General features: G+C 48.8%; 4 protein-coding genes across 6 annotated transcripts in view; 3 read left to right on the forward strand and 1 right to left on the reverse strand.

The window, feature by feature from the left end:
• Window positions 1–4,090, forward strand: part of VPS53 (VPS53 subunit of GARP complex) — a 74,209-nt gene extending 70,119 nt beyond the window's left edge. The window contains exon 23 of the transcript XR_012625779.1: window positions 3,981–4,090. The gene's annotated coding sequence lies outside the window, so the exon portion shown is untranslated. The remainder of the gene's footprint in view (window positions 1–3,980) is intronic.
• RFLNB (refilin B) lies at window positions 2,291–8,148 on the forward strand. Its single transcript, XM_074845472.1, has 3 exons — window positions 2,291–2,549; window positions 3,981–4,090; window positions 5,221–8,148. Exons 1-3 carry the CDS (start codon window positions 2,346–2,348, stop codon window positions 5,549–5,551), a joined length of 645 nt encoding a protein of 214 aa, XP_074701573.1. The 5' UTR covers window positions 2,291–2,345; the 3' UTR covers window positions 5,552–8,148.
• Window positions 8,149–8,882: 734 nt separating this feature from the next.
• Window positions 8,883–11,722, reverse strand: LIAT1 (ligand of ATE1). Its single transcript, XM_074845766.1, has 3 exons — window positions 11,680–11,722; window positions 11,134–11,334; window positions 8,883–9,958 (listed from the first exon to the last, which is right to left on the reverse strand). The coding sequence occupies exons 1-3, from the start codon at window positions 11,720–11,722 to the stop codon at window positions 9,516–9,518; spliced, it is 687 nt and encodes a 228-aa protein (XP_074701867.1). The 3' UTR covers window positions 8,883–9,515.
• Window positions 11,723–17,643: 5,921 nt separating this feature from the next.
• The window catches only part of RPH3AL (rabphilin 3A like (without C2 domains)), a 40,630-nt gene continuing 36,230 nt past the window's right edge, over window positions 17,644–22,043 (forward strand). The window contains exon 1 of one of the 3 annotated variants that reach the window (XM_074844880.1): window positions 17,644–17,893. The gene's annotated coding sequence lies outside the window, so the exon portion shown is untranslated. Of the gene's footprint in view, window positions 17,894–19,137; window positions 19,187–22,043 lie in introns of those variants that run through there. The other 2 variants (XM_074844878.1, XM_074844877.1) reach the window with 2 other exon arrangements.

Raw genomic sequence — 22,043 nt, forward strand, 5'->3', positions numbered from 1 at the left:
TGTCCCGCTGTGTGCAGGCAGTTAAAAAGTAAATAACGTGGACAAACAGGCTGTGATATACAGGCATGGGAAAAGGTTTTCAATGCCATCGGGGACTGCACAGATCGGCACGGTTTGAGAGGCTTAAAAACAGACAGGCTTTCTGAGAGGGCAGAGTACCTGTGCCTTAAAAGCAGGGCCCCTGTATACAGTGGCTATTGATAGTGTTGTAGTTATAGAGCAGTTAAAATTTTGGTTAAACACCTCCTTTTCATCCTAGCAGGCGAATTTGCAGCTCTGGACGTTGGCGCTGCAGCAGAACCTCAGGTCTGAGGCCGGTGCGAGGCAGGGTGGGCTGCGGAGCCCCCTCGGCTGCTCAGACACCTCCATTTCACCTGCCAAGCCCAGAAACGAGAGCTTGGAAGGGCACAAAAAAAATCATCACTTGCATCAAGCCGGGCCAGAGTGGGAGGGTTTTTTTGCCAGTAAATGAAGAGCAGCAAGATTTCCAGAAGTCAGGGCAGCTCTGCTTATCCCAGGCACGGCCGGCTGCAGCCTCGCACCGCTCCCCAGGCACCGAGACCCCTTGCGCTCAGACCCTGATCCCACGGGAGTGGCCGTAGGGGCACCCGCAGCCCTCAGAGGCGGCTGCTGGGAGGTGCCACAGGTTCCACACACACCCCCCACACCCCCCTGCAAATTGCACTAACTCGGTTATTGGCAGCGTGGTTTTTAGCCCAGGAGCTGCACGGCAGCTCTGAAATAATGATCATGTTCATCTGGAAACTGCTCCAGCGCCTTCTAAGGCGTCTAATTTCATAAAGGGCTTTTATGGGAGATTTTGGAGTGAGGAGCGATCAGTTTTCCCATTGCTCGCAGAGACCAGAATCCCTCTTTTTTGGGATGCGTTTAAATCAAAAGGAAGAAAACACCTGTCCAGCACATTTGCTCAGACCCCAAAGATTTCAATCACAATTTTTAATGTTCTTTTTCTTTCCATCTGCATTTTTCAGCAAAGACAAACAGCCTCATAGTATTTCTTCAAAGGAATGTAAATTCCTTGAGGAAGTCTCCGGAGTTCCCAGCACCACATAGCTGCAAACCACAGACGCCTACGGCTGAAAGTTCTGCTCTGCTTTTAATTTTGGGGCAGGGAAGGAATTCTTTTCAGGGGTTTGGGTTCACTTGTGCTGGGCCCGTCAGGCCAGACTGCTTGTTACTGCACAGGGGAGTGTTGACTTTGGCTGCCTGCAGACAGTTGCTTTCCCTCCACAAGAGTATTCCCCCACTGAATCTGATGACACGGCGCAATTATTTCATTAGGATTTTCCAAAAAACGTTCCCTCCGTCTCCTCTAGTGCTAGAAAGACCTTTTGCCTCTGTTTTCTTGTTTCAGCTTCAGCGGCTTTGCCTGAAAAATGCAATTAAGGGTGGCAGCGCGGCTGCCTGAGTCTGAATCCTCAGGGTGGGGGAGTGAGAAAGAGCAGCCCGGAGGGAAAACCGTGAGTTTTGAAGGGTGTCGTTAAACCCTTGGGGGTGAGCGAAGCCTGTGCGCGAGAGCTGCTGCTTTGCAGCCTCAGCAAGGCCCCCGTTTCCGCTGCGAGCCGCTCTCCGAGGAAGCCGGGCGGCTGCTGCCGAGGTTGAGCAATGGGAGAGGGTGGTTGTACCACGAACCACGGTGTCCCCCGTTCCCTCCCCAGTCCCCGCTCTCATCCCAGTCCTGCCCCAGCGAGCGCCTGTGCCACCGTTAACCACCGCGGCCTGTCCCAGGCCCAATCTGCCCCTCGCCCGCCGGGAGCACCCAGGCAGGCAGCGGGGTCAGGCCTGGTCTCAACAAACCCGCTTTATTTAATAAATCTGGTTGCTGTGTGTGGACGCTGTTCGTAACTCCCAGTCGCTTTTCTGTACCCTCCAACCCGCCCAGCTGCGATGCTCGCTCCAGGGGGGTCTGGGGGCTTTAACCCGGCTGCCAAAACACCCAGCGGGGAAATCAGCGTGTCGGAGGTGGGGAGAGCCCGGCGGGGTCTGGCCGTCGGGACCGGCTCGCTCAGTGCCCCCCAAAACCGCGCTGGCGTGGGCAGGGGCAGCGCCTGAGGGCGGTCCCGGGAGCCGGTTTGGCCGCTGCCGTGCGGCTGGGGACGGGAGCGGGGACGCGGTCCGGGGATACGGGGTGACTGGGGGTTACTGGGAGGCGATGGGGCCACTGGTGGGGTAGGGGATGGGGCACTGGGGAGAGGCCACGCCCCCGTCTTGACCACGCCCTCCCCCCGGCGGCGGCCCCGCCCCTCCCGCCGCCGCCCGGGCGCAGCCGGCGCAGGGCGCGGAGCGACGGGCCGGGACCGGGGCCGGGGCCGGGCGGTTCCGCCATGGTGGGTCGGCTCAGCCTGCGGGAGGTGCCCGACCTCCCGGACATGAGGAAGCGGGGCGACGCGGGGCTCGACAGCCCCGACTCCGGGTTGCCCCCCAGCCCCGGGCCCGCCCCCCCGCCCTGGCTCCTCTCCTCGGGCAGCCCCGACCGCGCCGCCACTAACGGGCTACCGGAGCCCGACCCGCCCGTGCCCGCCGCCGCGGTGAGTACCGGCACCGTCTCCCCCTCCCCGCCGCTCTCCTGCACCCGGGGCTGCAGCCCGCGGGGCCCGGGCCCGGTCCCTCGGCAGAGCCGCTCGTTGCCCGTCGGAGCCGGCCGCGATGCCTCGGCCGGGGCTTCCCCGTGGGCTTCTCCGCCCCGCAGCATCCTTTGAGGATCGGAAGGTGGGAAACCAGCCCGGGGCGGGGGGTGCTGGCATCGGGGCGGCCGGCGTGGGGACAGGTTGGAAACAACCGGCCCCAGTTTCCCTCCCTCCCACCGACGTCCCCGGCTGCTGCCGTGTCCCGTAACGCGCCCACACCGGGCGGGGAACCGGCCGCCGGGGGTCAGGGGGACTTTTAAAAAGCCTCCGGCTTTGGGGTCGGTTCTCGCTGATGCGAGGGAAGCCCCTGTCTCTCCTGCCCCAGGTAGGGGTTGGGACGGCGTCGCAGCACGTCTCTGAAGAGCTCCGTGGAAAATGAACCCTAGTTATTCCAGAGAGTGACCCAGAGTAGGAAGCCTGTATCTTAAACTATGGTTTCAGTTAATGGTATTCGATAGAGATGTGCTATTTTTTTTCAAAATTATTTCTGAACATTGATGCTGAGCTGTTGGTACAAATACAGATCTAGAGGAAAGGTCCCTTTTCTCCAGGGGTGCTGCTGTGAAACTGGAAAAGGCCGTAGCAGAACCGTGTGTTGAACAGGAGAGATGCTCACAGCCCCCTCGCCCCTGGATAGCAAAGCACATGTGCAAAGGCAGCTTCGAAAACACAAGCGAGTTGTTTCCCTCCGGGGCCACTTTCTGGCTGTGGGATGCTGCCAGGCCGGTGTGGGCTCACGGTGCTGCCTGACCAGGGAGGAGCACGGGGATGCTCGGTGGGAACAAGTAATCCTTCCCAACAGGTTGTGTGTGAACTGGACAGGTTGGATTTAATGCCTTCAAATAGTAGCCACAGTGTAGCTGTTAAACAAGGAGGTTGCTCATGGCGAGACACCCTGCAATAATTCCCTGCTGTGATCTGCCCATGGGCATATCTGATAAATCCAGCAAGGAGAGCTCTCACGTACGCTCCCTTAATGTTACCTATAAATTGAACGTGAGCTCATATAGCAAACGGACTATAGTTCATGCTGTGGGAAGCTACGCTGCACCGAGGGGCTGTATTTCTCACTTCCCAGAGTGGCTTCTCTGAAGTAAGCTCCCGGAGGAAGGACTTTGTCTTCAAAAAATACACCTTGCCACATCTTTGATGCTGTAGACCCGTGTGAAGTCAGACCTGCGGGTTGCACCTGCAGGTGTGTCTTGGACCAGCAGATCCTCTTGCACGTAAATGTGAACGTCAACAGCTCTGTACCAGGGGCTAAATAAATGCGTTTTCTTGACAATATACCAAATTGTAACATAAAAGGGATTGTTTTTTAATTTTTTGCAGAATTCTGTGTTCTCCCCCAGCCCCATTCTCTCCAGCTGCCCTCCAAGATTGTGTCCTTTATCCTTTGGCGAAGGAGTTGAGTTTGACCCTTTACCACCAAAGGAAATAAGGTAAATATTGTGTTACAGTCATCCAGTTTTGAAGGAGTTAGCACGTAAAGGAGTAGTTAGGCCTTATCAGTGCCTGTGAGTCAAGTTAATTTATTTGCAGAGCTATTGTTCCACACAGCTGTACATTCCTGGACCTGGACGTTTGTACAGGCTGAAGGAGTGTTCAGCCTCTTTTAATCCCATATGGGTTTTTTCCAGGAAGACTTTCCTGTATTTTACTCTCCTGCTTTTACCTCATTGCAGTGCTCCAAAATGTTGCCTTTTAACTGATTAACCAGAAGGTAATCATGAGGGAAGATCTTCAAAGCAGCCATCTTCCTAGGACTGTTTTATTAGGGGAAAGGAATTTTGCTCTCGTAACCTCATGGTTTTATAATAAGCACTTTCTATCTTATCATCTCTGACTGCTTTTGTGAACTAAAAGAAAAGTTAGTATTCAGAGAGTGCATAATTATTTTTTCTAATGTACTGCATCACAGCCTGTGAACTATTCCTCTGAACATCATGATTTGCAGTAATGAGAAATGAGGGCTTGCAGTTGATTACTGTGCAAGCAGAGATAGGCTGATACAATCAAACGGAAGCCTAAGGAGGGTAGAAAGAGTCAATGCCCTGACTGGAATTGAAGGCAATTAGCACTGTGGAAAAGCTAACACACGGTTGTCGCAGTGTGAAGGAGATGAAAACTTTCTTTTGCAATCCAGGCACTGAGAAAATAGCATGTGCTTCCATGGACTTGGTGCTCTGAGGAATTAGGATGCTTATGTGCAAAGCCTAAATGTGGATCTAGGCCTCTGGGTTTAGGCACTGGAGTTTGTAGGAGGTTCTTAGGTTCCCAGAGCTCAGGCTTAAAAATGAGGGCCGCAAGGACTGAGAAGATGTTTGGTAGTGCTGGCAGCTGGATAAACCAGTGACATGCCAGGGGTGCTGCTACCATAAGGCTTTTTCTTCTCCCCATAAAGGAGCGAGTAAGACATCAGCAGACAGTTTTTGTGCGGTGTGGCTGTTCCTGTGTTGAGGTGGCAGGTACAGGGCTGAGGAGCCATCCCGGTACCCGACAGCTCTGCTTGCCAGAAAATGCCACCTGCTGTTCCAGAGCAGAGCTCAGGCACGTCTCTCTTGTATTTCAGGTACACGTCCTCGGTTAAATACGACTCGGAGAAGCACTTCATCGACGACATCTATATGCCAGTGGGCTTAAGCGTTTCCTCTTGCAGTCAGACGGTCATCTGTGTCCCAGACTGCACGTGGCGCAGTTACAAATCGGAGGTCCACTTCGAGCCCCGCAACAAGCCCCAGCGTTTCACCAGCACCACCATCGTCTACCCGAAGCACGCCAAGACTGTGTACACCACCACGCTGGATTACAACTGTCGTAAGACCACGCGGCGGTTCCTCTCCAGCATAGAGCTGGAAACGTCGGAGTACCTTGGGAACGACTGTGTCCTGGATGGTTGCTGACTGACGGCCGTCTCTCTTGCTCTGATCCATCCCAGTCCCGTCTAATGTACTGTGCTAACTCTCCACTAGCTAAAGCGGGTACAGACCCCAACTTTCTGGTCAGGCTAAGGGAACCTTACCTGTCACCACCTCTTTCTCAGCTCTTAATTCCTGCTTTAAGCATCAGAATGGCCTGAACGCAGTTTTCTGTGGGAACATAAGTTAGTAAGGAACTTGTTTCTTCACCTTTAAAGCCATGAATTCCCTCCCCTTCCCCTCAGTGCAGTAATCAGATGAAAATAATGGGAAGTATTTTCCTAGAGAAAAAAGTGACAGATAAGAAAGAATGTGGAATAGCACCTGGCAGGTGGAAATCTATTTGATGCTTTGTGGTGATGTGCAAAAATAAGGGCAGTTCACTCTCTCGCAGAGAATCTACCAGGTCATTAGGTTACAGATAGCCAGAGCTGTCATTCGTTTCACTTTAGATCGCAAGACTGTTTTCTCTAGAACCACGACCTCCTGGAAATAGCTGGGAAAAGCTAACAGAAAAAAATCTAGAATTCTGAATTTAACAGATATGAAAAAATGTTATCCTGTGGCATTTGTGTCCAGTTCAAAGGTGTGAGTTGGAAAGAAGAGGAATTCTGAGTAGAACAGGAGATAAACTGCCAGGCAGCAGAGAAAGGATCAGGTAATTCAAGTTCTTTAGGTGAACGGCGCGATGTCTCTTCTGTACTTACAGTGACTTCTACAGCGCCGTAGTCTGCAACACGCTAGCATTGTGTGCTTGTAATGAAGAATATCAGGCCAAAAATTACCCCTGTGTTGTTGAAAGTGAGGTCTTGACAATGTGGTGGTGGAAAAACACCAGTGCCTAATTTTTACTGACATTGTACTGTCTTCACTAAGGGAGTTGTCGCTAGAAAGTTTCAGAAAATGCACGGTGTGTACAGGGACCTAGAATGGAGGAGATGCTGGGATCGGGCGTGAGAGGCTGTCGTGGTAGGGGTTGTGAAGAGGTGGATGGTGGCAAAGGACTGGCAAATCACTATTGCGTAACAAAATCCATAGCTGTAGCTCTGCTTCCCCACTGAGCTCATTGCGAAGGTCCGTGTCCTCTCTGGACTTGGTATTCAGGATGTCACTGGGATGGGGTAGCATTTGCCTGTCTGTAGGCTGCTGAATAACCCCTCCAGTCCCAAGTGTTGATGAGTTTGGGGACCAAAGGGAATAACTTCAGATACTATGAAAGTCCATCTGGATCTTACATGCATTAGTTTATCATCTGCTTCAATGAAAATAATACGGAGAGGGTTCTTACTTTACCCAGATGTTTTTTTCTATATTGACAGAGAGCAGTGTAGTGTGGGGAGCATCTGCCTTTGGGAGCGTGGCTTATGTTGGTGGCTAGTGCGGTGTAGCAGCTCAGAAGCACTTGGTAGACTTGACTTAGCTGGACACGGCTTTTCCATGTATTCCAAAACTCCTCTGAGCTGTGGGTCACCTTCTGGTGCAACGTCAGCCCTGGACCTGCTTTTAAAGAGGACTTTGCTAGTGCGTAGCCCCAAGGGTGAGTTTTGTGGTGAGTTAGAAACTCGGGAGCCTGTTCTTGAGCTGTACTTACTTAATGCGTGTTTGTGCAAGTGTGATGGATGGTGTGAACGTGCACTCTAGTGTGAGCTGAAATGGTTTGGGAGACTAAAAATGCAGCACGAAGGAAGGCTTCAGTTTGTGTGGTTTGGGTTTTTTTGTTGTTTTGTTTTTTTACTTATTTATTAGCTCAGAACAGAACGTCCTTAATCTGTGGTATTTGCCTCAGTAAATCAGATCCTAAAACAATTCCAGGGTGACAGAGAATGCCAAAGTCAGGTAGGCATTGCTCCAGAGTTGTTAAGAGCAGCGCGGCCTTCTCATTAAACATGTCGGTTTCAGACTTGAGTATTTAGATGTGTCTTAAATACGTGTTGCAATTCTCCCCTAAACATCGCCCCAAGATATTCCTGTGGTGTAACAGAAGGCTCAACTCAGCCCCTGAGGGTGTGTGTGGGGTTTCAAACGGACAGAACTCCCCTTTGGGAAAGCTATTGCATCGTTGCTCGCTTCGCAGTTTCATGTACCTTGCTCCTGAAACATCTGGTGCTGGCCACTGTTGGACGCAGGACGCTGGAAGAACACGGGCCCTGGATTGCTCCAACAACGCTCTTCCAATGAGTTCATTTGCAAGACATCTAAGAGAAGATTATTTTAAGTTGTAATCATCAGTCGTCCCTAGTTAGAAATGAAATGACCCTTACACTATGGTTTTAGGATAAAGCACCTAATTTTTATAAAGCGAACTTAATTATGTACCTCTTAAAAATATTTTAATTGGTAGAGATACATTTTAAATTATTTATGTTCCAACATTTGCAAAGATCTGATTAGCTCTGTGCAAGTGTTCTGATGTTTGTGACATTTCCTACCCCCTTTTCTAATTTTCAATTTGTCTTTTACTTTATTGGTAATAAATGATCTGAAAACCATCATCTAGGGAAGTCTCTTTATTTTTCATTCAAAGCTTTTCAGTGTTTATTATGGCATTTCCTTTGAAATAAATACATAATACATCCTGCCAATCCCAGCTTCCCTCTTGTTTCTCTTATATCACATGTTGCTGTTGTTTACATATTCTAAGAAGGCGTTTCCTACATAAAACTGTCTGTATTAAAAAAACCCAACCAACAGCAAATGTTGTGGTTTCATCAGTTTAGTAAGACATTGAAAAAGTGCCTTGAAGACAACTGAAAATCCTCTCCAGTATGTATGTGAGTTGTTCATCTGGTATAGTTTTATTTTTAAAGAGAGTTTCTGGTATGGATTTCAGCATATCCTACAAGTGAAACACTTATCCTTTTCAAATATAACACGTATTTAACCAGACAGGAATTTCTTTTAAATTTTGTTTAAAATGTAGATGCTCAAATGCTACATTAATAAATACAGCATAAAATAAGACTAGAATGTGTTATGCATTAAACTTCATAAAAACAAAATAGATGGTTACAAACTATTGTTTTGAGAGACATGCTATAGTGTTTTTCTGGATTCTTAATCTGTTCTCTAAACCTTTCTGAATTTGCAGGCGTGCTGATTTTGTTAGTATCTCTGGCAGAGTAGAAATGGATGCAATTGAACATCAGTTAATTAATTCATAATGGGATTTTTTGCTTACTTTTTATTGTTCATCTGGTTATCTGCTTGCAAAAGCTCTAGATTTGGGCGTAATGACATTATTGGAATCTGAGGAGCTTTGAAGCTGTTCTAAAGCGTGCCGCTGCTCCTGCAAAAGTCTGTGCAAGCATTTTGAGTATCATGCAGTGTTTAAAGTATTAAGCAGGAGAAAAGCCGTCTATAAACATCAGTTGCTGTATAAAAGACAGTCCATTTGAAGAGCCATTAAGAAAAAACTTTAAAAATTGGAGCAGTGTTTTTCAGGAAGGTTTCAGGAAAAACTATCTCCTTTCAGATGTGCCACCTAACTTCCAAATACTTCCTTTAGTGTGGCCTGGGCTGTTTTCCTTTGATATCGTAGTAACATTCTGTATGAAAGATGTGCCTTCACTCTGAGAAGCTGAAGTAGGTGAGTACAAGGCAGCCTACTGCTTGATGTGATTTTTGATTCATATTGGCCAATGATTTTGGTTAGAAAAGCTCAGGTGTAATGCAGTATTATTCTGAAATAAACTAATCGCAACAACTAGGGATACTCCAGGACAAATAGGCAGTATGGAAAGGAGCACTCTTAATTGTTGAAGTAGACTGAGTTGCATCCATATTTTAACTAACAGGTTGGTTTGTTTTTAAAATATAAATGTTGTGTTCTCCACAGATACAAGACAGTGAGTAATCAGTACTAAGCTGCAGAACTTGTTGAGAGATTTTGGGTGACACCACTGGTTGCAGCTCGGAGACTGGGCTAGCTCACTCAGCATTCAGGACCAGTTCACACTTGCTCCTCTGGAAAATAACTGCAGCAATCTACTTTACCTACGGTGAGATCGCTGCTTGTGCACGATGCCCTGCGACCAAGTGATGGGGAATGCCTGACAGTCGGGCATGGCTCAGCGGGCAAGTGTTGCTGGATATACGATTCGTACCGTTTCCTTCTGTTCATCTTATAGACGCGCAGCCTTTCTTCCTCTGCTACAGGATCTTCAAGAATCCCGTCCCATCGAAGGCTTTTGTTAAGCTGAGCAGAAAGACCTTCATCTGTTTGACTAGAGTCCGAAATGGTGGAAGTCGATACTACAACCTTGTGTATTTCTGCATCCTCCTGATTCTCTTCTGCATTATTTTGACCTGAGTCAGGGTTCCTCCCAAGACTTGTGATTTCAAGCAATGGAGGGAAGCGGGCCTGCTGCTTTCTGGTTTTGTGGTGACGTTTATCTGTTAAAACAATAAATGCTGTTAGCAAAAATGTATGCATTGCCTCTGAGGCTTTCCTGCTTATTTCATAAAGAGGGTTGATGAAGGAAGTGCTTGCTGTGCCTTTAAGTGCCCATTAATAAGAAACCAAATCTATAAGAAAATATTAATGGCCTAAAAATCTTATTTTTAAGTGAGGAATATATATTTATCTGATTGGCTAACAAAACAATTCTCACACCTGTAAAACGTATTTATTGAGGCTGTTAATGCATTAATAACACTTCAACACTGGCATCAAGTTCACTGTGCTTGCCTCACTCAATTTAGGCAGGAAGTTGATTATTAGTTATTGAGGATTTATTTAAAGCTGTTATCCATTAATACAGCAAGCAATGTGATTTTTTTTTTTTTTTTTTTTGTTATTGGTACAATTTCTGGAAACTTTCAGGTGACATTTGTACTAAGATACTGGAAATGAATGGCTATTCCTTTACATGGAAGATTTTTTGACATTAACCTCCCCTTTCTCTAGCTATAACAGCTACAGCTCCACTGTATGACAACTCAGCCCCACTGATGGGAAGTTAAATTGGGGCCGTGACTCATGCCCGTGGAACGGTTAATATTTAAACAACTATGCTGTAGCTCACCAAAAGAAAACCACTAAATATTTACAGCATCCTAAATCTTAGGCAGTTTATGAAATTGCCTACTTCTTGACAGATGTCTTATGCCTCCTACTGCTTATGCTGTGTAGTTACAGGTACTCTATCCTTTTTTTGGATAGATTTATAGCTATATATGAAAGTATACATATAAACAGGCTACAGGTTCACTGAAAGGTTTTAAAGTGCCATACATGATTTCCTAGGGAAGATTGTCTTTCCTCTCCACAGTAGTTCTCATAGCTTTTCCTCTCCACAGCAGTTCTCCTGCAGGATGGAGGGAGAGCTGAGCACCGTATCCTCTGGCCAACAGGACAGGTGAATCTGAGCTGCCTTCCTGCTCTGGCTGTGTGTCCCTTCATGTCTGTGCGACGTTGAACTGTGGTGACGTACCAGCCTGGTGCACAGGCGGCTTCACCCGATGACCCCTTCCCTCCCCAGGCCTGCCCAGACCCTGCCTGGGCTGTTTTGGGGACAGATGCGGGGAGCGCAGTGGCTTTGTGGGGGACAGCAGCCAGCCCAGCTCACCTGCCCGTGCAATGGTGGTGGTGGTGATGCTCCTGTGCGGCAGCTGCTGCTGCTTCTTCCTCCATGGTGGCTTCAAGCCGGGGGCCTGTGGTGGAGGGGGTTGCGGGCAGCCCCTTGCCCCCCGCTGCCAGCCCGCACTCCTCTCCTGCCTGCGGGGCCCTGCAGCAGGCCTGGCATGGCCTCCCTCGGCCGCCCTCGAGCCTGGCAGGGAGCAAGGGAAGGAAGGTCAGCAGCCCTGACCCAGCCTCCTTCCTTGTCCGTGATCCCCACTCCATCTTCCCTCCCCTCAGTGCCTTCCCCCTCCATCTCCCCTCAGCTCTTCCCCTCAGTGCCTTCCCCCTCTGTCTCCCCTCAGCTCTTCCCCTCAGTGCCTTTCTCCTCCATCTCCCCTCAGCTCTTCCCCTCAGTGCCTTTCTCCTCCATCTCCCCTCAGTTCTTCCCTGCAGGCCTTCCCCTTCCATTTCCCCTCAGGTTTTGCCCTCCATCTCTCCTCCCCTCAGTGCTTTCCCTCTCCATTTTCCCTCAGCACCTTCCCTTCCTCCTCACCTTCCCCCTTCACCTCTCCTCCCCTCAGCACCTTCCCCTCCATCTCACCGCTGCCTTCCACCTTCCCTTTCCCCTCCCCTCCCCTCAGTGCCGGCCCTTCAGCGAGCTCTCCAGGGCAGCCATGGTGCCGCGGCAAGCCTGGGCCTGCCTGCTTGGCCAGGGGCCCAGCACCATTGCTCTGTGTGAGCAACCCTGCCCAGCACAGGTTTCCTCCCCTCTGTCCCTCTGGAGGTGTTGGTATTGGGGCTTGCCCGAGGGAATATGGCCTCACCAGAAAATATTGGCTTGTCTGAGGTAGTACAGTCCTGGCAGCAGCTGAAGTATTGCAGGCCTGCGGGGTTCGCGGCACAGTGCTGCTGTGGGGGAAAAATCAACCCCAAATCCACTGCAGGGAGACCAGCTATCGGGGTCCTTCCCACCCCTTCGTAGCACCTCAGCTCTGTAAATGAAGGTGCTGAAGGAAACTCCCCTCTCCCTTCCCTCCACTCAGCCTTTCCCCACATCAGAGCAGCAAAAGTACATGTAAAACAACTCTGGAGGTGGCAATAGCTCTCCCGGGTGTTCTGGGGCCAGTGCAACCCTCACATCTCCTGCCCTTGCTGCTGCATGTGATGGTGAGTGTTTTAAAAGCCTCTCCAGCAAGGGACATTAGTGTGTCTCTTTCAGAGGTGAGCCCGGACAAAAAGCATTTGTGGGAACTCTAGCAGCAGTTGCTGAAGCAATGCACAGCTTATTTGTCGTCCTCTCCCTGGAAATAACATGAGGTTTAATCCCGGTTCTGTTGCTTTCTCCCCTCCCTGCCTGCCTCTTTCCTTCTCTCCTGATCCTTTTAGATGTGAAATTTGGCAGACACTGGTGGTTGCATTCAGACAGGTTGTGATGAAATCAGGCTCCCGCGAGGCTGCTCCCACGACGGATCCCTGGGCTGCAGGCAGCACTTCTCCGACTGCTGCTAATGGTCTGATTTCAAAGTGTCAACAGCAGGGGTTTCGCAGTGATGGTTATTACTAATGCTGTACAGCAGCCAGCAGGTCTCCAAAGCCTGCATGTGGATGAAAGGGATGGTGACACGGGGCAAAAAGGCAAGGAAAACGGCAACAGCAGTGATGGGATGTAAATAATTCATCCAGACTGAAAAGTGAGTATAATACTTTTGGAGAACAGCTGAGGGAAGGGGATTACTTGTAGCTAGTGGTGGTTGTCATTAATTTTATTATGATAAAACCTGACTTGCCAGCCAAAATTAGAGCCCAGTGGTAGCGGCTGGCCTGAGCTACATGCAAAGAAAATCGTCTTCTGACAGCTTCTCCCTGGAGTACCAGGATGGGTAGGACCAATGTTCACCTGGTTAACCTGCCCCTTCTGCTGCTGCAGTTGGTCGGGAGGATGCTGGGTGGTGAGGTGCTTCCCAGCAGCAGATAATTTTATTCTGAAGGGGCATCGTCCCCAAGCAAATCCCTTACCCTCTTACCGCTTTCTGTCACTTTTCTCTTTGTCCCCCTTTTCTGTCTAGTCTGAAGTCTCAAACTCTGCCGTGCCCAGTGCAGCCAGACTCCAGTCTCAGTGGATGTTCTACCTGCAATTCACAGTAAAAATTTAAGAACAAACTTTCCACAATCCTCCGAAGGTTTCACTGTGTCTTGGAGGTATACATCTTTTGAAAATAAACATATCATGAATTCATAAAATAGAAGTCCAATCTGTAAACCCTTGCTGGGAAGGGTAATTGCATTCAAGCAGTAGAGCTAATCTATATGTGTAAGGGTTGTTAGATTTGTCTTTCAATTTGCTTGAATATTACTACTGTCCTCTTTAATTTTATCTTGAGTGTAAAATGAAGTAAAGGTACCGTTGTATTTGTTTCCTTTGGTGAGACAGGGGTGTTATGATGACCCCTTATTCAATATAAAATCTGGTAATGCAACAGGCAGGTGCATCTGAGGGGAGTTTTGTGAACATATCCTGATCGGAAAAATTAATCATTTTACAAGCAATTATATAGATCTGGTGACATGAGGAAAGAAACTTGCAAGCCTTAAATTCAAAGCCCAACCTAATGTGGATCTTCACGGTTCTTGTGTATATGCATATATATTTTTATCAGGACATCAAAGAAATACCCAAACCTCAAATATAAAACCCATGACTGCTGGGTTCTAACCCAAATGGCTTTTATTTGGTGGAGAGAGGTGTGTGTTCTTGGTGCACATTTTGACTTCAAATGCAACTACACTGAGAAATTCCTCTAGATTGCCACGTGGAACCAGTTTTCTCCAAAACGTGCATCATTTTCCTGTGCCACAGATGCACTGAAACTGCATATAGACCCACTGCACTGGTCTGCTAAGGAAGTCTCCTTGTGAAACGTTATAGTTAATGCTGTAGGTTTACCTTGAACAAGGACGGCAGAATTAAACCTGAGACTTGTTCACACAAGCAAAAAGAGCAGTGGATCAGAATGGGGAGTTTGTCTTTAAAACAGATAAAAAGCAGCTTAATTTGCTATGAAACATCAGTATTCTTTAAATGTTTCCTTTGTCTTATATATTCTTGAGCAGGTGTGCTCTATAGGCATGATTTTTTTTGTTCCGATTAGGGACTGAATCATTGGCCTTTTTATTGAGGAACGATAATTAGAGGGGCGAACACAAATTGAATCACTGAGGACCAAATAGTAGAGGATTGCAATCAGAGTAACAGCTTGGAGAAAAATCCTGGCCTTCTTGCTGTGAATTGTAAAGTAGCTAGGCTGAGCTGGAGAGGTCGGGCAATGCGAAGGGACTGCCAAACATCTCAGGCTGTGGCAGCTCCTTGCCAGCTGTCAGCCCGTGTCCCTAGGAAATGGTCTTTCAGAGATAAGCAGCCAGCCAGTTTGGCCTTTGGTTATGCTGTGTGTTTAAAATTGCTTATAATTAACACTCTTATTTGTTTATTAAAACACTAATTGTCCACCTCAAATGCTGAACAGACAGATGATGAATCCTTACCTGAAGGAACCTGTGGACAGCAGACCAACAGTGCAATGCCTCAGCTCTGGTTGCCTGGCAGGACACGGCTGAGAATGGGAGCCCAGACCCCAGTTTACCAGTCCAGTGTCCAAACTGGGAACCACTTCCCACAGCACTCCAGCACTGTGACAATTAGGATTGTTTTGCTGTACAATAGGGCTGCTGTTAAGCACTTGTAGTTCTTCTGGAGGACACCTTCACGCCCACGAGTTTATCTCTCTGAAAATGGTGGTATTTATTTTTCCTTTCTTGAGAAATGTGCCTGTCTGAGGGTTACACATAAAGGCTGCTTCCCGGTGTGCAATTATGTGCTGTGCTGGGAGGAGACTGGATCAGCTTGGGGCACCTGTGGCGCAACTGTCAGCATCTCTGATAGGCCTGCAGGAGAAGGTTGCTCTCTGTTACAGGCCTTGTCATGTGTGTGTTTAAAATCTCTGGCAGCTGTGATCTGGTGAATAATTCAGTGAAACCCATCATCGATAAAAGAGAGATTTTGAAGGGTTCTTTGGGTGGAAGTGCCTACTTTCTGAGAAACAAGTATACTAAAAACTGACTTCATGCTATCAAGATAAAACTCATATTTAGCCTTTCTAAATTTTTAATGTAATGTCATATTTATTCTCTGTGGCTTCTAGCTATCAAGGCCCAGCCTTGCAGTTGGACTCCAAAGCATCTGTGGTTCTGTGGGGATCCTGACGAGCAAATTCAACCCTGTTGCTGTTGCCAGTGCAGCTGGTTAAATAACGTAATTTATCTTTTTTCTGAAGTTGGCGGAACTGTGTGTTTAATTTATTTATATTATTGACTGTGTGGAGAACTACCCTGGTGCAAAATGTCATGTTTGAGTGCTTTCTTCCACAGAAATACAGGCTCTGCATTAATGCAAACGCTGCTTCCTCTGATGTATTTTTCAACACTTACCTAAGACAAAAAGCAAAATATATACTTAGGCTTGAATTCAATTTAGGTAAAAGGTAGCTTAGGGTCCTTGAGCTTATCCTGAGGTCTTGTGGATGTATGGAAGTGATGGGGTTGCAGCACCACCAGGTTTCTCAAGAGCAGGTTCTGAACAGGCAGTAAAAACACAGACCGAGGATTTATTTTCCCTTTCTCTTTTTCTCTCTCTCCCTTCCTGTCACATGGCAAATTTACTCACTGCATCCCCTAGACATTTAGACAGTGATGAGTCCTAATTTCTGTGTTCACAGGTGGTGCAAAGGATAATTGTTTTCCTGTGATTTTCTGTTGACTCACCGTACGATCCCAGGCTGTCACTTCACCGAGGGCTTTGCTCCCCACTCCCCACCCTCCCTGTGCTGCACGGGACAGTAATTAATTTGTACAGCTCTCCAAAATGCAGAGCGAGACGTGTCTGGTTGTGATGAAGCGTGAGCAAGTGGGCTACAAGCAGTTGTTGAAAGCGGAAGAAAAGTCACACAGCACCTTGGTCCCTCACTCACCTGCAGTGAGTTGCTTGAAGCAGGTTGGCTGGGTTATCTTGGCAAGCTGGGCCCATGCTGGGTCCCTGCTGGGCCCATGCTGGGCCCATGCTGGGTCCACGTTGGGTCCATGTTGGGTCCACGTTGGGTCCATGTTGGGTCTAAGTTAGGTCCACGTTGAGTCCACATTGGGTCCACTTGGGTCCAAGTTAGGTCCACGCTAGGTCCACTTGGGTCCATGTTGGGTCCACACTGAGTCCATGTTCGGTCCACATTGGGTCCAGATTGAGCCCATGTTGGGTCCATGTTGTGTCCGTGCTGGACCCATGCTGGGTCCGCGTTGGATCCACCAAATTTTGCAGCTGATCCCAGGCAACCTTCCGTAGCTGGTGTCTGTTATTGGGACCTCTCTGCAGATTTTGAGTCCTTAATTTTCAAAAGTTACGAGCTCCCGTCCGTTGTCCCCAGCCCAGCAGGTCACCTTGCTCTGCTATGGAGTGCTCCTGTTTTGATTACCTTTTTTTTTTCCCCTGCAAAATTATTTTTTGTGGTGGTGTTTTTTGCTGTGAGGTTTTTGCTTGCTTGTTTGTTTGCTGGGGTTGGTTTTTTGGGGGGGGAGGGTTGGGGTTTTTTTGTTGTTTTGTTTGTTTTGTTTGGGTGGGTTTGTGTGTGGTTTTATTTTAGTTTGGGGTTTTTTTGTTGATTTGGGTTTTTTTGTTTTTGAGGGGTTTGTTTGGGTTTGTGGGATTTTGTTGGGTTTTTTTGTTGTTGTTTCTTTTTACTTTTGGTTTGGGGGTTTGTTTTGTTTGGGTGGGTTTGTGTTTTGTTTTAAGGGGATGGTTTTTTTTTCTTGTTTTGTGGTTTTTTGGTTTTTGGGCAGTTTGGCTTGGTTGGGTTTGCATTTTGTGGGTTTTTTTTGTTTAGGGTTTGGAATTTTATGTTGTTTTTTTTGTTGTTGTTGTTTCAGTGGATTTGTGTTTTGCTTCGGGGGGACGGTTGTTGTTTTAGGGTTTTTTTGGGTTTTGGGCAGTTTGGTTTGGGTGGGTTTGCATTTTGTGGGGTTTTTTTTTGTTTAGACTTTGGATTTTTTTGTTGCTCTTTTGTTTTGGGGGGTTTGTTTTCTTTGGTGGGTTTCTTTTTCGTTTGGGGGAGGCTTGGTTTTTTTTGTTGTTTTGGATATTGGGGGGAGTTGAGCAGTTTGGTTTGGGTGGGTTTTTTTGGGGGGGGGTTGTATTTTTTTGTTGTTTTGGGTTTTTTTTTTTTTAGTTTTGGGGTTTGTTTTGTTTGGGTGGATTTGTGTTTTGTTTCGGGGTGGGCTTGGGGTTTTTTGTTTTGAGGTTTTTTGGGAGGATTTGGGCAGTTTGGTTTGAGTGAGTTTGTGTTTTGTTTTGTTTTGTTTTCGGTTGTTTGTTGTTTTTTTTTTTTCTTTTTGCTACCGCCTTTCCTTGTTTAGCGTTTCGGGGTTCGTCTGAAGGGGGTTTGGGCTCTGCCCCCCGCTCCCAGCCCACAGCTCCAGGCCGGGCTTTGGCTGCGGCCGGCGGGGCGGGTGCGGCGCGGCGCCGCCAGGGGGCGCCCGAGCCCGCGGGGGCCGCCGGGGGGCGCGGCCGGTGCCGGAGAAGGGGGGGGGGTGCGGCCGGTGCGCGCCCTTTCCGCTCCGTTTCCGCGTTGTCCCGCGGAGGAGGCGGGGGGGACACGGGGGCGGTGGCTCCGCGCCGCGTCCCAGCTGTGGCGGAGCCGGTCGGGAGTTTTGCCGGGGCCGGAGCACAGGTGGGTGTGCGGGGCGGGCGGTGCAGCGCGGCGGTGCTGGGCGGGCGCTTCGTGCGGAGTTTTAAGCGGAGTTTTAAGCAGAGTTTGAGGTGTTGGTACGTCCCAGCTGCCTGGATCCCCGCAGCGTAAACCGCGGTGTCCGGGGACTGCGGGGTACGGCGCTTTCCCCGGGCGAGCTGGGGCGGGGGGGCGGCTTTGGGGGCGGGGGTCTGGGGCACCCACACCCGGAGCTCCACGGGTGGGAGAGTTCAGCAGCCAACGCTGCTGAAGGCCATCCAGGAGCCCAGCAAGGCGAACTGCCCAAGGCTGAATTTAGGTGGAATTCAGCCCCCTGAAGGTAACAATGTGAGGGAGGAGCAAGCCAGAAGGGGGGGGGGTTACAAGTGACGTTTTCCATCGAAAAAATTACCAGCCCCAGCGTGCTTTTGAGAGCTTGTGCGTGGTGTTTGGTGGGAACAGCCATGTGCATCTCGTGGCTGATGAATGGTCGCAGTTCTTCTGGGTGCTGTGACAAAGCATGATGGGTGCTGCTGTGTGTGCGAGTAGGAATGACGTGCTGTGCCCACCGCCAGGGTTTTCAGTCTGGTGCAGCTCGGGTCAGGTACTCCCCATGGCCTGGTCAAAGTCCATGGCTTTCTTTTTGCTTGTACCAACAGTGTTCAGGGTGATAAAGGTCTTGGAGTTATTGCTGGCTGTGTTTGTGTGGTGGTTTAGGCTTCCTAGGATGCCTAAAACCAACACTCCAGCTGAAGGATGCTGAGAAAGGATAGTTCATCCTCCAGATGTGATGGCAGGCCTGTGGCTGGGAGCCGTGCTGGATGGCTACATTTTGGCAAGGTCTGGGGTCAGGCTGCTCAGCAGAGTTCGCTGGCCATAAACTGTGCTTTTCCTGGTTCACTTGAGGTTACTCATGAAATAGGCTGGCATGTGGTTCTCCAGCAAGGGATTCCTTGACAAATGCTGGGCTGGCTCGTGCTCAGTACTTCCCTCCTATGTCCGATTCTTTCTAAGAAATTTGACGCTTCTCTGGAGGCTGGGAGGTGCCTATTCCCCCCTGCCAACCTCCAGCCCTAGAAGGCCTCCTGAGCTTTTTAACATATCAGAATAGCGAAATGAGTCTCTCTAATTGGCCATTTAGATGCTAATTTGCTTCTCTTAGGCCTATGCCAGATCAACCTGCCCCAGAAGTGAGTCAGAAAGAGCCTGCTGTCTTCATGAATTATTCACTTTGCACAACTGCACCTGCCTGGCTGGGGATCAGAAGGAAATAAAGCCAAAGTCTGATAAATAAAGGTACACCTTGGCAGGTGGAAGAGTGCTGGCTTTCCTCCCCAGCATCATAGGGTGCTGGGGAGCCGGAAGACTGCTTTGCTTGGGCAAAAACTGGTTCTTGTATCAAGTTACCATATATCAAGTAGCCACGCTAATAAGTGCCTCTCATTAATACAGGATTGTTGGTACTGTATGTCGGTTTTCCTGTAGAGCTGATATTATCTTCCCACTCCTAGGACTGGTATGGAGCTCCAGGGCATTGTATTTTATAAGCTCTTTAACAAGCTCTGTCTTTAAAGTAGTTAGACTTCTTGCCACTGCTGCTAGGATTGGGAAGCACCTCTGGTGTATGGGAACCTTCTTTGTTTACCCCCCAAACCTCATCCTCACTTTCCAAGCTGACTTTACGTGGTAATGACACCTCACTTTCTATGTGCTGTGGCTGGTTTGTGTTTAGTTTGGGCTGGGCCAACCACATCCAAAACATGGTGCTGAATGAGGTTTTCCCTATTTTGCTGGCACTGGTACTGCTTTAGATTGAGCTTTCATGGTGAGACAGACGGGAGAAAGTCTGTCTGATTGGGTTCTGAAGTTGTTGTCCCAAAGCTTGCCAAGGTTTTGCGGTGTTTATTTGGACATTGTGTTTTCCTTGTCTCTGTTGGCCCAAGCCACAGAGCTGCAAGTCAAGTCTGATCATATTGGATTCCTTGTGTCACCGGGCTCTCCATCTGCTGTTAAGGGCTTGTGCTGTTGTGGGGATTTGTTGCAGCAGGAAATGGCAAAAGGCTGTTTCTCAGCTGTGCCCCTGTGCGCCGGGCCAGCTCTCTCCCTTCCTGAGAGTGGGGAGCGGGAAGGGGATGAGGATCGCTTGGCTCTGCTGTGCTTGTGCTTCCTGCCTGCTTAGCCCCTATGAAATGTCGATGCAGGCTCCTTTGCTGCTGGAAGGGCTGACAAACTGCTAGTTGTAGGTGTGAAGGGGCAGTTCAAAGTGGTTTGTGTGTGAGAAAAACTTTTCTAAAGCCCTGATTAGGGCCAGCACTTGTACAGGCCCAGCTCTCCTTCTCTGGCTCTGAGACTTGGCCGTATCTTGAAAGTCAAGTGTGTGTCTTCTGCCACGCTTTTACAGCCTCAAGGGTTATTCTGTCGCTTTAAAATAGACATGTGCTTTGAAATACAACTGTGGCAGTAGGATCTTTAAAACATGAGGGGAAGACTTGTGTCTGGACTAAATGGCCTTTCCCTGCCTGCTCGCACTTGTCTCCCTGCTGCGCCACTGGTGTTGGGGAAGAAAAGGGACTGGCCGGCGGTGGGTGGGAGGCAGAAGCTGGGTTAACCTTATCTATCTCTGCTAGTCATTTATCCTCTGTCATAGCAACAAGAGCAAACACTCACTTAGTTGCTAAGGTTTCCCAGGGATAATGGGGTCTGGTGCATGGAGCAGAGAGTAATTACACTGCCTCTTGGAGGGAGTAGCAGCTAAAAGGAAAAACAGGCCAGTGCGGTACCTGGTGCAAGCTGGGAGTCCTGGGGGAGGTGACGTCCTCGAAGCAGGCGAGTTAATTACACCAGCACAGCTCAGCTTGGGAATTGGGAACTTGTCTCTGCCCAACTGTTTAATTTTTATTTTTTAAACGAAGTATTTAAAAAAAATAATTGCCTAGTTAATTTCCTATAAAAACAAATTAATATAAACACAAACTGCTTAGCTGAAATAACCAGGCAAATGAAAGCTGACTGGAGAGTTCCTTATGGGCCTGTGTAGGACATTTTTGTGTTTGCAGGGCTCTGAGGAATTAATGTTTTATGGGCACCTCTAATCAGCCCAGCTGCAGGAGGGCTCATGCAGGCTGTGCTTTCACTGCTGTGAGGAGCTGTTTGCCACCACAGTGACTACCTCAATGTCAACAGGACCCTTCGGTTTTAAATTTGATGTAGTCAAGGTGTTTGAGGTGGAGGAGTGGGGAAGGGACTTGATATAGCAACGTGATGCTAAAAGTGTCCATGAGCTGAAAAAGCAAGCTGATAAATTTGGGACAGAAGAATGTTAAGGGTGTTAAATACAGAGCAACAGCCTGGCTTAGGGAGTGCATGATCCAGGAATCTCTGGGGGCTGGGAGGGTATTCTGGAAAAGTATGTGTTTTGCTCTGTTCTTATACTCTTCTTTAAGCATCTGCTCTAGGAGCTGGTCAGATGCCAGTTACTGTGCTCACTGTGCTCTGTTATTAAGGTTCCACACCTTCCACTAGCCCAGATTGCCCAAAGCCCCATCCACCCTGGCCTTGAACACTTCCATTTCCTGGGCAACCTGTTCCCCTGAAGTCATGTTCTCAGGTGCCTTGGTCTCTGGCTGCAGAGTGCAAGTCTCATCGTGGAGGCAGCAGAAGCAGCGCTACGTCAGAGCCGCAGGCAGAGATGTGCTCAGTTATGCCTCCTCCGAAATGCTCCTGGCCCCATGAACAGGGCTGGCTCGCCGCGGGCAGCACTCCTTCCTTGCAGCGCTCCCCTTCTGTGCCAAGGGCAGCCAGGTGGACTCAGATTTAATGAGGTTTTGTTTCACATGACTTCCTCCATCATAGGAGAGGAACAAACAGGTGGAGTGTTTTTAAAGCAGGTCATAGAGTATTGATAAGAGCTCCCTTTTAATTCTTAATTCAGCAGAATCTTGGAGTGGGAAGTTTTCTTTCTGTAACATTAAGTACTTGTGCTTCCCCTTTATTCTGTATGCATTGTACTTGCAACTAGGCCAAGAGCTGTGGATTTTTCTTGCTCTCTCACCTCTAGAGACTGGCTGCTTCTGCCCTTTGTTAGCTTGTTGAGAGGAGCAGAGGACAGGGAGGGGATGGCTCGGTGAGGTGGGTGCTAACTGGAGTATTTTTG

Source organism: Strix aluco, chromosome 19, assembly GCF_031877795.1.
Source record: "Strix aluco isolate bStrAlu1 chromosome 19, bStrAlu1.hap1, whole genome shotgun sequence".
In the NCBI taxonomy this organism is placed as follows: Eukaryota; Metazoa; Chordata; class Aves; order Strigiformes; family Strigidae; genus Strix; species Strix aluco.

Excerpts from the sequence above, each read along its gene's own strand:
- RFLNB (XM_074845472.1), top strand. The coding sequence starts at position 2,346 with ATGGTGGGTCGGCTCAGCCTGCGGGAGGTGCCCGACCTCCCGGACATG. Across the intron at positions 2,550-3,980 it reads CGCCCGTGCCCGCCGCCGCG|AATTCTGTGTTCTCCCCCAG; the intron begins GTGAGTACCGGC and ends AATTTTTTGCAG. Across the intron at positions 4,091-5,220 it reads TTACCACCAAAGGAAATAAG|GTACACGTCCTCGGTTAAAT; the intron begins GTAAATATTGTG and ends CTTGTATTTCAG.
- LIAT1 (XM_074845766.1), bottom strand. The coding sequence starts at position 11,722 with ATGGAGGGGAAGGTGCTGAGGGGAGGAGAGGTGAAGGGGGAAG. Across the intron at positions 11,335-11,679 it reads AGGAGAGGTGAAGGGGGAAG|GCTCGAGGGCGGCCGAGGGA; the intron begins GTGAGGAGGAAG and ends GCTCCCTGCCAG. Across the intron at positions 9,959-11,133 it reads CACCACCATTGCACGGGCAG|ATAAACGTCACCACAAAACC; the intron begins GTGAGCTGGGCT and ends TTGTTTTAACAG.